General features: G+C 45.1%; 1 protein-coding gene across 1 annotated transcript in view; it reads right to left on the minus strand.

The window, feature by feature from the left end:
* The window catches only part of cd109 (CD109 molecule), a 140374-nt gene extending 126157 nt beyond the window's left edge, over positions 1 to 14217 (minus strand). The window contains exons 1-2 of the mRNA XM_072580292.1: positions 13545 to 14217; positions 7257 to 7417 (exon numbers count right to left, since the gene is read on the minus strand). Of these exons, the coding sequence (XP_072436393.1) occupies positions 7257 to 7417; positions 13545 to 13630 (247 nt within the window). The 5' untranslated portion in view covers positions 13631 to 14217. The remainder of the gene's footprint in view (positions 1 to 7256; positions 7418 to 13544) is intronic.
* Positions 14218 to 15067: the final 850 nt, after the last annotated feature.

Here is a 15067-nt window from a genome sequence, read left to right on the forward strand (position 1 = left end):
TCTGCAGCTGTAAAAAAAAGTAAGGAAATTGAACCAACCCCGTTCTTAGAGAATTCCACCTTAATTCCCAAGGTGCCAATTTCTCAGATGTTTTTGATGAGTTCATCAAATCAAGAAAACTAATTCATTAATGCAGAAGGAGTTTTAAAATAATAGTGTGTTCCTAATCCAGGTGATAGACAGTTAAAAATAGCAGCGAGATCTACCTGTGCATGCACAGATGCACATCCAATCCAACCTGAACACAAACAGATTCACCATTTCTCTTGATCATTCCCTGGGGCTTTTATCCTGCTCAAAATGGCCAGTGACATCTTCATTTCCTCTCTGGTCACATCAGGTGACAACAGGATGGAATCACAAGAAGTGAGGTTGGAATAACGCCCCAGAGGCTGGTATCCCGTCACCAAGTCACCCTTTATTTACACGTGGAGAATCCTTGACACTGATCCAGCTCCCACAGAGCCAGCTCTCAGAGTAAACAGAACCTCTGACACTCCTGTTTCTGTTTTCTTTCTTCATTTTATTTTTCTTTTCTCCCCCCCCACATTCCCGCCTAACTGCGGTGGTGCTTATTTGCTCCCAGCACCCATGTCGTGTGCGTGTGCAGATGTCAGACACAGTGAAAAATAATGAGTGCGTACATCTTGGGATGGGGAGGGCAGGGATTAAATCAAAATAGTGTTGGAGGGGGAAATAAAGCAATCCACTCCCTGAGGTGCCCACCTCTTCCTGAACAGCTCGAGGGAGTTGGTGGACACCACATGCTCCGTCTCCAGGGACACTTGGGCTCGAACGTGGCCACGGAAGAGGGGCGGGCAATCAGCCATAATGACCCTCACTGCAGCCCACTGCCTGGACTTACTTATGGCCAGTTTGGCCAGGCTCAGGAGCAGGACCACGAGGAGGTCCTCCGAACTAAACACTCCTATTTCTTCTTTTCCCAGCTCTCAGAGTAAGCAGGATGTTTGACACGCCTGTTTTTTTTTCTTTTTTTTTCTTTCTTCTTTTTTTTAAAAGCCCCCATGCTACCGCCTAACTGCAGTAGTGCTTAATTTGTCCCCCCAGCACCCGTGTTGTGAGTGTGCAGGTGTGAGACACAGTGAGAGACACAAGGTGCACGAATCTTTATTCAGTTTCCACCACCAGGAAGAAAAGAAACACCCGAGTGCCCTTCACAAAAGGGCAATGCTGTGTGATCAAACAGTGAAGGGGAGGGCAGGGATTAAATCAAAATAGAGTTGGAGGGGGAAATAATGCACTCCACTCCCTGCGGCGCCCACCTCTCCCTGAACAACTCCAGGGTGTTGGTGGACACCGCGTGCTCCTTCTCCAGAGACACCCGGGCTCTAACGTAACCGCGGAAGAGGGGCAGGCAGTCAGCCCTAACAACCCCCTCCAAGGCCCACTGCCTGGATCTGTTTACGGCCAGTTTTGCCAGGCCCAGGAGCAGACCCACGAGGAGGTCCTCCGAACTAAACACTCCTATTTCTATCTGTCAGCCAGGGCTTCCTGATTGGACCAGATTAACAGCCCCAATCAGGGAACTCTTATCCTCCAAGGTCCAGTGGCTGACAATCACTACTGAGGTTTTACTCAGTAGAAACTTTGCCAATCTTCAAGATTGGAGAACGTGGACAGGCTGAGATAAGCTAGGCTTGCAATTTCCCCTGAAAGTTCCCTGCATGTTCTGAATGGAGTTAGGTTTGGGGCTGCTGTTTGCTCTTCTGCATGATGTTGTTAGTTTGAAGCAAGGCTGAATCAAATTGTCAGACAATGTTGCACTGCAACAATACATTTCTGCCCACATGCATTCTTTGCTCAAATTGATGTTGGTGTCCCCCATAAATGCAGGCACACTTAGAAAATAGGCTTGGGAAAGCAAAGAGTGACACTGCTTCGTGAATAAATAGATTCAGAAGGAATGAGACTTGAGCATCGATTATAACAAAGCGTTGACAAAAGTGTTTTGGTGGGTGGCACGGTGGCACAGTGGATAGTGCTGCTGCCTCACAGCACCAGGGACCCAGGTTCAATTCCCACCTCAGGCAATTGTCTGTGTGGAGTTTGTACATTTTCGCCGTGTCTGCGTGGGGGTTTCCTCCAGGTGCTCTGATTTCCTCCCACAATCCAAAGTTGTGCAGGTTAGATGAATTGGCTATGCTAAATTGCCCGCACTGTTAGGTGAAGGGGTAAGTGTAGGGGAATTGGTCTGGGTGGGTTGCTCTTCGGAGGGTCTGTGTGGACTTGTTGGGCTGAAGGGCCTGTTTCTGCACTGTAAGTAAGCTTTTCTAAAAAAGAATTATGCTGGACCTGAAATATCAATTCTGTTTCCTTCTCCACATATGCTGCCAGATCTGCTGAATTTCTCTCGCATTCTCTGCATTTCGGTCAGATTTGCAGCATACATGCTGTTTTGCTTTTATTCAAGTGTTGACAAGGACTTGAGAAAGTCGATGAAGAAGAGAATGTTCAGGGTTTTGAAAGAAGGGGACAAAGAGCTTCTTAGAAACAATGGCCATAGTCCCAGGAAATCAGAACCAGACAAAGCAATGACCACTTGAACAATGAGTTTAGCAAGGCAAGAAGGTGTAGTGGTAATGTTACTAGTTTAGTAAGCAGCAGCCCAACATAATATAACAGAGGTTGTGAGTTCAAGTCCCAACATGGCTGCATCTAGAATTTAAAAATGATGAATTTATCTTGAATTAAAATTTGTGTTCTGTATTGGTAATTACCAATTCTTATAAAAATCCATCTGATTTACCCATACCCTTCAGGGAAGGAAATCTGCCATTCTTACCTAGTCACCTACTGTGACTCCAGACCCACAACGTGGTTAACCTTTTACTACCCTCTGGGCAATTAGGGACAGGCAATAAATGCTGACAGATATATACAGGAGGTTCAGCAAGTCGCCTCATTCTGGGGACTGGCTCTGAGCTAGCTGGTCAGAGCTCATGTAATGTGCACAGGTAGATAAACAGTGACATGGTGACGGGATACTGGCCTCTGCACAGTTACTTCATATCTGTTTTACAAGATTTTAGTTGGGAATTAATGCTTTGATTCAAAAGAGGAAATTGGAACTCTCAGCAACAGCTCTGACAATGTGTAATAATTAATGAACGTGTGATAAAACACCCGACTAATGCACCTGGTTATCAATGCAAGTTAGGACATGTTTACAGCACAACGTTGTGGAGTTAAACCTACTGCATGACTAAGCCAGCTCATTCCACTGTATGGTAGAGAAGCAGGAAGCTGGTAGAGAAGCAGGAAGCTGGAAGAACACAGCAAGCTAAGCAGCATCAGGTGGTGGGGAAGTCAATGTTTCGGGTGTTACCTTTCTCCAGTGCGTTGTATCAGCTGTTGCTCATAGTGAAAGTTGTTGCCACATTCCCTTTGAAGTGTAGGAGGCTCCAAGACATTTTTGATTTAGTGTTGGTGTGGAGGAGTCAGTGTTGGACTGGGGTGGACAAAGTTAAAACTTACAAAAGACCAGGTTACAGTCCAACAGATTTATTTGGAAGCACTAGCTTTCAGAGTAGTTTTTTAAACCTGTTGGACTATATCATAATGTTGTGTAATTTTTAACTTGATTTAGTGTGGGAGAGACAACTCACTCCCTCATCTAACCAGATTAATCTCTTATGATTAATGAGATTTAGTTTGTTACATGTCAAAAACAGGTTACATTGACATGGGAAACATAGTCACAGAAACTTTGAGGAGGTCAAATATTCTGTCTCACTCCTTCCAGATCCTACGCTGTTCTGTCCATAAGTCCATACGATATTTTCACAATGAGGGGTGCTTATGGCACTCTTCGGTATTAGCCTTTCCAGTGCCCACATACAACAACTTCCATCTAAACTGTGGATCACTGAGCAATGTCGTCACTTCAATCGTTAAAGGTTGTGAGCTCAAGTTAACTCTGGGGTATTTTTGCGTGAAATTGATGATGACCCTTCAGTATTAGAACATAGAACAATACAGCATTGTACAGGCCCTTCGACCCTCAATGTTGTGCCGGCCTTTTATCATACTCTAAGATCAGACTAACCTGCCAATCCTTCATTGTACTAACTTCCTTGTGCCTATCCAAGAGTATCTTAAATGTCCCTAATGTATCTGACTCTACTACCACTGCTGGCAGTGCATTCCACGCACCCACCACTCTCTGTATAAAGAACCCGACCTCTGACATCTCTCCTAAACCTTCCTTCAATTACCTTACAATTATGCCCCCTTTTGATAGCCATTTCCACCAATTGAAAGAGTCTCTGTCAATCCACTTTATCTATGCCTCTCAACATCTTGTACACCTCCACCAAGTCACCTCTCATCCTTCTTCGCTCCAGTGAGAAAAGTCCTAGCTCCCTCAACCTTTCTTCATAAGACATGCCCTCCAGTCCAGGCAGCATCCTGGTAAGTCTCCTCTGCACCCTCCCTAAACACAATTTTCCAAGTGTGCTCTAACAAGGGCTCTATAGAGCTGTCGCATAACTTTGCGGCACTTAAACTCAATCCCACCACCAATGAAAGCCAAATATTGAGTTGAGAATGTCACTACACCTTGGATAAAGTGTTCCAAAGCACTTCACAATCAGTCACTGATTAACTATTGAGAAAACAAGGCAGCCAACATGATATTTACAAGATAATCTTTATTTGTTGAGAAATAAGTAATGTTCAGAGCTCAGTTCTGAAGAAAGATCACCGGACCTGAAACATTAATTCTGATTTCTCTTCACATTTGCTGTCAGACCTGCTGAGCTTTTCCAGCAACTTCTGTTTCTGTTAATGTTCAGAACTGTCCTGCCTTTCACCAAGATATCGAGGCTAGGAATCTTTCACATTTAGTCTGGTGTTATTAACACTGGGCTATTAAACCATTAAGCCAGGTAATGTGCCCGGGGACCATGGATTCAAATCCCACAGTGGTAAATGTGGAATTGAAATTCAATAATTTACAAGAAAAATTAAGAGCCCAGTGATCATGAATCGGTTGTTGACCTACATGTGACTACAGACAATGTGGAGAAAGTGAGGATTACAGATGCTGGAAATCAGAATTGAGAGTGTGTTGCTGGAAAAGCACAGTAGGTCAGGCAGCATCCGAGGAGCAGGGGAATCGGCGTTTCGGGCATAGGCCCTTCATTAGGAAATGTGGCTGACTAATAACTGCCCTTTGGGTGATTAGGGATGGATAATAAATGCTGGGCTAGCCAACAATGTTCACATCCTGTGAATAAATTGAAAATAGCCTTGGGATGTAAGGACACCTATAATGCTGTTAAGAAGGGAGTTCAGAGATCAGAGACCAGTGACATTCATATACTGAAAGAAAGGGATAAAGAGGCATGGAAGGAAGTTTGTGCGAAGCACAAATTCTAGCATGGAGCAGATGGGTCAAATAGCCTGGTTTCTTCCTGTACATACATCATGTTGTGGGTTATTACTAAATTGTGCAGGAGGATTAATCACACTCACGCTCCTCAGATAGTGGAAAGCCTGGAATTAAGAGTGTAATGATGATTACTGTGAATTGTCAGGAAAACTCCATCTGGATCCTTTAGGGAAGTAAATCTGCCCTCCTTACCTCCTCTGGCCTGTTTGTGATGCCAGACCCACAGCAATATGTTTGGCTCTTTACTGCCCTCTGGGATTTAGGGATGGGCAATGAATACTGGCCCAGACCGTGACACTGACATTCAGTAAATAAATATAAAAACAAATTGCCTCAGAAGGTTGGCAAGGCTTTGGACTGAACTCCCAGCTGAAAGCAGCTGTGGTAGTGCAGCACTCCATCGGTACCACACTAAAATGGCAGCCTGGATGACGTTTTCCCTTGGTGAGAGATTCTAAACCCCGAGGATATAATTCTGGAGTAAGGGGAAGGATGGGAGAGTGGGAGATAAAGGGATAAGAGGGAGATGAGGAGAGAAGGATGGGATGAGGGGTAGGAGGAGCAGGGGAAGGAGGTGGATGGGACAAGGGGTAAGAGGATGAGGGGAGGAGGAGAAGGAGGTGTGGATTAAGGAAGGGCACAGGAGGTGGGGTGGGGTGGGGGAAGGGGGAACAACTCCAAAGACACCATCCTAAAAGAGAAGCCTTGAATTTAGATAGCTCCTTTCACAACTTCAGAACATCCCCAAACATTTTGAAGGCAATCAGGTTTACTTTTTGATGATGTAGGCAAAGTGACAAATTATTTGTATGCAGCAGAATCCCACAAATAGCACTGATGTAATGGTCTGATAATCTAATTCAGTCATGAAGGATATGTATCAGCCAGGATACCAGGGAAACGGCCCCCTGCCATTCTCCAAAACGGTGTCACAAAATCGTTTTACATCCACTCTCAGGGTGATTCTTAGTGTGATGTTACATTTGGGTGAAGGAACGTCTAGAGAGCTAGCCTAATTGTGGGTCTACAGCCCTGGATTCTCTGTCTCTGAGAGACAAGACTCCTACTCCCTGAGTTTTATCATTTTAACGAATTGTAAATTTATGCTGCACCTTTCCTGGAACCTTTACCCCCCTGTTACCTCAGCCTCACGTCAGGATAAGTAGAGCAAGCTGCTAGCAAAGTATACATTATTCTCGGTAGCATTATTAGGAGTGTAGCTTACAAGAGCAGGGAGATTACGATAATATTTTATAAGTCACTGGTTCGACCTCAGCTAGGATATTTATACAGTTCTGGATGCCTCATTATAGGAAGGATGTGAAAGCATTGGGGGAGAGTGCAAAGTGGAATTATTCCAGGGATGAGACAATTCAGTGATGAGGAAAGATTGGAGAAGTTAGGATAGTTCCCCTTGGTTTGGCGATGGTTAAGGGGAGACTCAACAGCAGTTTTCAAAATCACGAGTGGCCTGGATAGAGCAGTTAGGGAGAAACTGTTCCCACTCGTCGAAACAGAAAGCATAGTTTTAAAGTGTTTTGCAAAATCAGCAAATGGGAATTAAGAAAAAAAAACCCTCTGCACACAGCAAGTAGTTAGGGCGCGCTGCCTGAATGTATGGTGGAGGCAGGTTTAACTGAGGCATTGGAAAGGGCTGAGGCATTGTTCCTATCTCAGATGGTGACTGAGATAGGAACAATGTGAACAATGTGCAGGGTTATGGAGAAAAGGCTGGAGATTGGCAATTAAAGTTAAAATGCTCAGAGTGCCAGAGTAATTACAATGGGCGTGATGACCTCCCCATCTGCAGCATAACAATGCTGAGATTGTTCTGTTATCTTACCTTGGGCGAAGGTGCCTTCAGCACTGCTCAGATTCTGTTTGCTCATGCTGATTTGAACTGTTACTCTGAGAGGGAGTTGACTGTCCAGGAATGGACACACTGTGAACGTCATGTTATCTCTGTGGTAGACAGTCTTCGGTGCTGTAATAATGTAGGTCGGTCTTCAATGGATAAAAAAGAAACAGGTTACCCAATTCATTGCATTCCTTTGGTTCATTTCCCCTGTTATGCTCATCCACCCCAAGATATAGGCCCAAGTCAGAACCAAAGTGTTCCAAGTGGTTAAGGTTTTTGATTGAAGTCAAAGAGTATCAGGTGTTGGCAGAAAAGTTCGGTTGAGGCCCCAGTCAGATCATATGGAATAGCAGAGCAGGCTTGAGGGGTTTCAGGCCAGAAATTGGTCAACCAATCACCCCTCAAGCCTGCCCCACCACCATTCTATAAGACCATGGCGGATCTCCTCCAGTCCTCAACTCCTCTTCCATGCCCTCAACTCCGCACTCCTCTACCTACCTCCACTTTAAATAGTCCCAGTGATCTAGCCTCCACCACTCTAGAGGGTGGAGAATTCCAGATGCTCGCTGCCCTCTAGGGACAAAGTTCCTTAGCACCTCAGTTTGGATTGGGTTTTCCCTTATACTTCAACAACATGGAATAGGTGGGAATCTGGGACTCTCCATACCACTGTTGGGGGGAGGGGGGGGGGGGTGGGGGGGAGGGTCAATGGAAATTTTCCAAACCGTTATTCAGGCAACCGTACTTGGCAAATGTACTGAGGATACAAAACAATGTGGAGGGCGGTGGATGGAGTTAGGATATCAATCACTGTGAATTAACGAAACGGTGGGAGAAATAACATCATCTGCGAATCGGGTCAGTGATTGTGTGAGCAGCTCATGTGAAGCCCGTGACCATTTTTTGTCAGAACTTGATCTTTCACACAGTCCATCAAGATTTGATTGATTGATTGTCATGTGTACCTAAGTACAGTGAGAAGTTTTGTTTTAGAGCAGTACAGGCAGATCATAGGGGGGAAAACATTCGGTCAGAATAAGGCGGACAAGTTACACTGCACGGGACGTGTATTAAGCAAGAATTAGAAAGTCCATTCATTTGTCTAATAATGGCTGGGAAGAAGCTGTTCTTGAACCTGCTGGTGTGTGTGTGTGCGTGTGTTCAAGCTCCTGTATCTTCTGCCTGATGGAAGAGGTTGTAGGAGCTCATCGCAGGAATGGGATGGGTTTTGTTGATGTTGGAAGCCTCTCTGCTGCAATAAGACATATAAATGGATGGAAGGTTGGCTTCTATGATGGTCTGGGCTGTGCACACCAGCTCCTGTAGTTGCTTACCGTCCTCGGCAGAGCCATTGCCGTACCGGTACGTGATGCACCCAGACAGTATGCTTTCTTTGGTGGACCTGCGAAGGTCGGTGAGGGTCCATATGAAGACGCTGAATTTCCTAAGCCTCCTGAAGAAAAAGAGGCGTTGTTGTGCTCTTTTGACCATCACATCTACTTGCGAGGTCCAGGACAGGTTGTCACAGGATGATGGTGTCGGGCAGGAACCCTGGCAGACTTTGTTTCATTGTCCCTTGTATTTAGTCCCACCGTTGCTGAGATCAGCCATTTCAGTATACATCAGTGTCAGAGTCTTCTTTGGATGACTCGATGTATTCTCAACCTAGCCATTTCATGCAACTTAGAACCAAATCCTTCAGGGATGGGAAAGGTGGGGGGGTGGGGCAGACTGAGTGAGCTGAAAAGGAGTGGGAAAAGGCTGATGTTGAGTCTAAATGCTAGCAGGTACAACTTGGGCTGAATAGCCCATTTGTATTACAAGCAAACAGAATGCTGGAGCAACTCAGCAGGTCTGGCAGCACCAGTGCAGAGAAAAAACTAATGTTTTGAGTCCACGATGACTTGTTCGATTTGGAGAAGAATCATCTAAAGAGTCACCAACTCAAAGCATTAACTCTGTTTCTCTCTCTCTACGAATGCTGCCAAACATGCTGAGTTTCTCCAACGTGAGCCCAGTGTGGGGAAGAGGGGAGAGTGAGCCCAGTGTGGGGAAGAGGGGAGAGTGAGCCCAGTGTGTGTGTGTGTGTGTGTTGGGGGGGGGGGGGGAGCGTGGATGGAGAGTGAGCCCAGAGCAGGGGAGGGGAGAGTGAGCCAGTGTGGGGGGGGAGGGGAGAGTGAGCCCAGTGTGGGGGAGGGGGAGGGGAGAGTGAGCCCAGTGTGGGGGGAGGGGGAGGGGAAAGTGAGCCCAGTGTGGCGGAGGGGGAGGGAGAGTGAGCCCAGTGTAGGGGAGAGGTAGGGAGAGTGAGCCCAGTGTAGGGGAGGGGGAGGGAGAGTGAGCCCAGTGCGGGGGAGAAAGAGGGAGAGTGAGCCCAGTGTAGGGGAGGGGGAGGGAGAGTGAGCCCATTGTGGGGGAGGGGGAGGGAGAGTGAGCCCAGTGCGGGGGAGGGAGAGTGAGCTCAGTGTGGGGGGAGGGGGAGGGAGAGTGAGCTCAGTGTGGGGGGAGGGGGAGGGAGAGTGAGCCCATTGTGGTGGAGACTGAGCCATCGTAGGGAGTATAAGCTCTCGTGTGAAGGCCCAGTGTGGAGCACACACAGGACCATGGCCAAAGGACAACTCTAATTCTTCTTTTTTTTTGACTTTATACCAAGAAAAACTGTAACACTTAACTTTGAATTTCTTTATTTTTCTACTTTGTACCTAAGATCATGGTAGTAATGGTGACTTTGTTAACCTCTTGCTGTACTCCTGTATCCCCATACTTGAATACACGTGACAATAAGCTTAATTTTAATTCTAATTCTAAAATCCCATTCAGACCCCAACTGAGCTGCTTCAGTGGCCAATTAAAAATTCTCCCTTGCACTTTAACTTGCAGTTTTTGTAACCGTCCAGTTTGGATCTGGGGTTGGGTGGTGTGTGCGGTGCATGGGTTCTGTTTTTTGGTCAATCTTTGGACCACAGAGAGGTCCCTTGGCATCAATGGCCAGTCCTGCAGCAACAACACCACCTGCCCTCAGAGACCACTCATCAACGTCTTCCTGGAGCCTGTCTGCCTTCTCCCTGATTCCTGATGAAGGGCTTTTGCCCGAAACGTCGATTTCTAAGCTCCTTGGATGCTGCCTGAACTGCTGTGCTCTTCCAGCACCACTAATCCAGAATCTGGTTTCCAGCATCTGCAGTTATTGTTTTTACCTTTTTCTCCCAACAACTCCCACTCGGATTCAACATTCCAGGTCGAAATCTTTGAAGTCATCCAAATGCAGTCCCAGTAATGGCCACGACTCCCAGTGGCACTGCTGAGCTGGTGGCAACTGAGGGATTGGACCCTGATCATAACAGGACAGCACACAACTTTCATCCTTGGAGATGGAGTTCCTATTTCCTCCATAAAATCCAACTTCTTGACTCTGGTTCTTTCTCTATAGACTCTGCCTGACCTGCTGACTTTTTCCTGCTCTTCCCACACTCAACAGAGACACAAACAACACTATTGACTGCACCACAGGGCATGAGAGATGATCTCAATTTTCTTGAGTTAGGGGGATTGGAAGAAATAGTAATATCATCAGAGGGTTGATTTTCACTGTCTTAACAGGTTGGTTAAACTGCAACGTGTCATTGTCCTCTGGTCCCCATCCTCACCTCCCCCTGAGCAACACTACCACCAGCATAAACATCAGCAATACAAGTCAGGTCTGATCACTAAGTATTCAATGTAATCACTAATAGAATCATAGAGTCATAGAGATGTACAGCATGGAAACAGACCCTTCAGTTCAACCCGTCCATGCTGACCAGATATCCCAACCAATATAGTTCCACCTGCCAGCGCCTGGGCCATATCCCTCCAAACCCTTCCTATTCATATACCCATCCAAATGCCTCTTAAATGTTGTAATTGTACCAGTGTCCTCTGCCGGCTCATTCCATAAAGGTACCAACGTTTACATGAAAAAGTTGCCCCTATATCTTTCCCTACTCACCCTTAACCTGTGCCCTCTAGTTCTGGACTCCCCCACCCCAGGGAAGAGACCTTGTCTATTTGTCCTATCCATGACCCTCATGATTTTATAAACCTCTCTAAGGTCACCCCTCAGCCTCCGACGCTCCAGGGAAAACAGCCCCAACCTATTCAACCTCTCCCTACAGCTCAAATCCCCCAACCCTGGCAACATCCTTGTAAATCTTTTATAACCATTTCAAGTTTCACAACATCCTTCCAATAGGAAAGAGACCAGAATTGCACGTCAGGCAAAAAAAAAATCAAAAAACTGTGGATGTTGGAAATCAGAAACAAAAACAGAAATTGCTGGAAAAACCCAGCAGGCCTGGCAGCACATGTGGAGAGAAAGCAGAGTTAATGCTCCAGGGCCAGTGACCCTTCTTCAGAATGGCTCTGCAATTTCCAATAATTTCTGTTGCTGTCAGCCAATGGCTTCCTTTTGATATGCAAATTAAGAATTTAGAACACAAGAACATAAGAACTCGGAGGAGGAGTAGGCCATTCAGCCCCTCGAGCTTGCTCCGCCATTTAATACAATCATTGCTGATCTCATCTCAGCCTTAAATCCACTTTCCTGTCCGCTCTCCAGAACCCTTCAAACTATCGATAGTGAAAAATCTATCTCCTCCTTAAATTCACTCAATGCCCCAGCATCCACCACACTCTGGGGGAGTGAATTCCACAGATTCATGACCCTTGGAGAGAAGTAATTCCTCTGTATCTCTGTTTTAAACCCACTACTAATGTTTGGGGTCATGCAGAGAGGGGGCAAGTTCAAAGGAGATGTGAGGGACACATTTTTTCACAGAAAGTGGTAGGAGTCTGAAACATGCTGCAAGGATGGTAATGGAGGCAGTTATGGTGGGGACTTCTAGATAAACTGATGAATATGCGCAGCAGGTCAGGCAGTATCCAAGGAGCAGGAGAATCGACGTTTCGGGCATGAGCCCTTCTTCAGGAATGAGGAAATTGAGGAAAATGAGGAATTTCCTCATTCCTGAAGAAGGGCTCATGCCCGAAACGTCGATTCTCCTGTTCCTTGGATGCTGCCTGACCTGCTGCGCTTTTCCAGCAACACATTTTCAGCTCTGAACTCCAGCATCTGCAGTCGTCACTTTCTCTCCAAACTGATGAATATGTAAAGAATGGAGGTATATGGACAAACAGCAGGCAGAAAGGATTAATTTAATTTTGAATTATGTTCAACATAACAACCTGGGCTGAAGGGTGCGTTCCTGTGCTGTAGAGTCCAATGGTCTATGCTCTAACCCTTATCCTAAATGTATGGTATCTCATTCTAGATTGCCTCACTTGGGGAAACTGATTAAGGTCCCAAGATGTAAATAGGAATATTCACATTGATACACTATACCATTAAAAATGGGGTAATGTTTCAGAAGATTTAGCCAATGATTGAAAAAGACTGAAAGATATCCATTTCCACACAGATTGCAGCAAGAGATTCCAAGGTTACCGGGAGTAGACAAGAATATGGTGTTCAGGTCACTATTGGTTCGGCCAAGATCTTATGGAATGGTACAGCAGGCTTGATAGGCCACATGGCTTATTACTGCTCCTGATTCCCATGTTCCTGTGACACTGATCTACTGGCTGTACCTGTAGCATGCACAGACATAGGGAATCCTTATTCTGGGGGACAGCAGATCCTCAGGTTGTCTCTCTCCCTCTCTATGAATGTACACATAACACTTTGACTGTTTCAGAGTTTGTTAAAGTTTTGCTGATGTCCAATTAGCCACACTAGATACCTTCATCTCCCCATGCAAGTGCTGAGACAAGTGAACAAGAGCTATAGTTTGAAAATACATGAAAAATATGTAACTTTCTAAACTTGGGAAGAAATATGAGCACCGTTTCTCTGTTATAGTTACATACCAAGTAGATATAACCAATATTTGAATTACTTTCTGAAATCTGATACTGCACTTTGAAAGAACTAAGTTGTTCACACAGAGCAGTTTCAACATAATTAGGTTGCAGGATAAAAATGTCAAGTGATCATTCCATCTCTGATGTTTCTGGGATAAGTAGGAATTAATAAACAATATCAACCTCAAAAGCAATTCTCAATCTGAAACCAACTGTACAGAACTCTAAAAACTGTTGTAAAAGTATTTACAAACAGATCTTGCGTGCGTTCTCTGCCCGACTGAATGACAAAGTGAAATTACTTTTAAACAGAAAAGTTCACCTTTAAAAAGCAGCAATACTTTATTGCAAACTGTACCAGTTTCAGGTGGAACTTACCTGTGGGCATTGCAGACGGTGAGGAGACTGAGGAGACTGAGGAGAAGGTGGATGGAGACTGAGAGAGTCTGGGTGAGTGCTGTCATGGTGCAGGTCTCAGGGTGAGATCTGTTGCTCTCAGGGTTACGATTATCAGTAAATGACAATTCTGCAATGTTGCAGAGGTTTTGCGGGGTAGTCCGTCGTGCTCTCTATGTCTCTAAATATCTAACTCGATAACTCAAGCTCTCTCTCTGTCTTTCTTTCTCTGGCACACCCTCTATGATACTCCCTCTCTCTCTCTCTTCCTATGGCTCAGTTCTGTTCCTCTGGCACAGGCTCTTTCTCTACCCTAATGCACTGCCTCTGGCTCTCTCTCAGCTTACGTTATTGAGACAAGTGAAGTCTCGAGGTACTTTATCTTTTGCACAGAACAAAAAGAAACAGACTACGTTTAGCTGTTCTCACCTGCCTATGAATGCAGACCCACCACAGTAATTCATAACCCTGCTCTTGGCAATAAATGCTGGTTTAATAACAAAGCCAACAATGTGCCGACATATTTAAAACAAAGTGCTGCACCACCCAAAATTGGTAATCTGAATTCGAAATACCAAAACCAGTTTTCCTTCCCGAAAAGACACTCGTAACTTGAGTGAATGAAATAAGTTTTTGCAACAAATGTGCTACTTTCACTAACTGTAACTGGCTTTTACATCTTGGTTTGTTAATTAGTTGAATTCAAATTTCATAAGATAAGCCACAGAGAGAGAGCCTGTGTCATCAAGTTAGTTATTAAGGGACTGCAACAGCCAGAGAATGGTGGGCCTGTGGAATTCATTGCCACGGAGTGCAGTGGAGGCTGGGACATTAAGTGTCTTCAAGGCAGAGATTGATAAATTCTTAATCTCACAAGGAATTAAAGGCTATGGGGAGAGTGTGGGTAAGTGGCTTTGAAATGCCTATCGGCCATGATTGAATGGTGGAGTGGACTCGATGGACTAAATGGCCTTACTTCAGGTCTTATGGTCTTATGAACTTAACAGAGAGAGTGTGTGTTACAGGTTCCAACACAAAGTTTGGTTTGTTACTTAGTTGAATTCAAATTCCATATGCCACAGAGAGAGAGAGAGAGAGAGAGAGCCTATGTCATCAAGTTAGTTATTAAGGGACTGCAACAAAGAGAGGTTGGGTTACATGTTCCAATACAAAATGAATTTTAAACTGGGAATTACATATTCAGGGGTATGTAACTTTTCAAAATGACATGCAGGAATAAAAGGATAGTGTGGTAGCTTGGTAAAAGATGGAATAAATATAATGCAAAGAATTGATTTGAGGATCAGAAGATATAAGATCCATATGGGTGGAGGTAAAACATAAAAATATAAAAAGGAGAATACACTGGAAGGTGTAGTCTACAATCCCTTTGTTAGTAACCATGGGAGCTGGATGGCTGGTTTCTGATGCAGACTGATGCCAACAGTGTGGGTTCAATTCCTCCACTGGCTGAGGGCATGATTTCAGAATGAGGGGCTGCCCAT

This window comes from Chiloscyllium punctatum, chromosome 11 (assembly GCF_047496795.1).
Source record: "Chiloscyllium punctatum isolate Juve2018m chromosome 11, sChiPun1.3, whole genome shotgun sequence".
Lineage (NCBI taxonomy): Eukaryota > Metazoa > Chordata > Chondrichthyes > Orectolobiformes > Hemiscylliidae > Chiloscyllium > Chiloscyllium punctatum.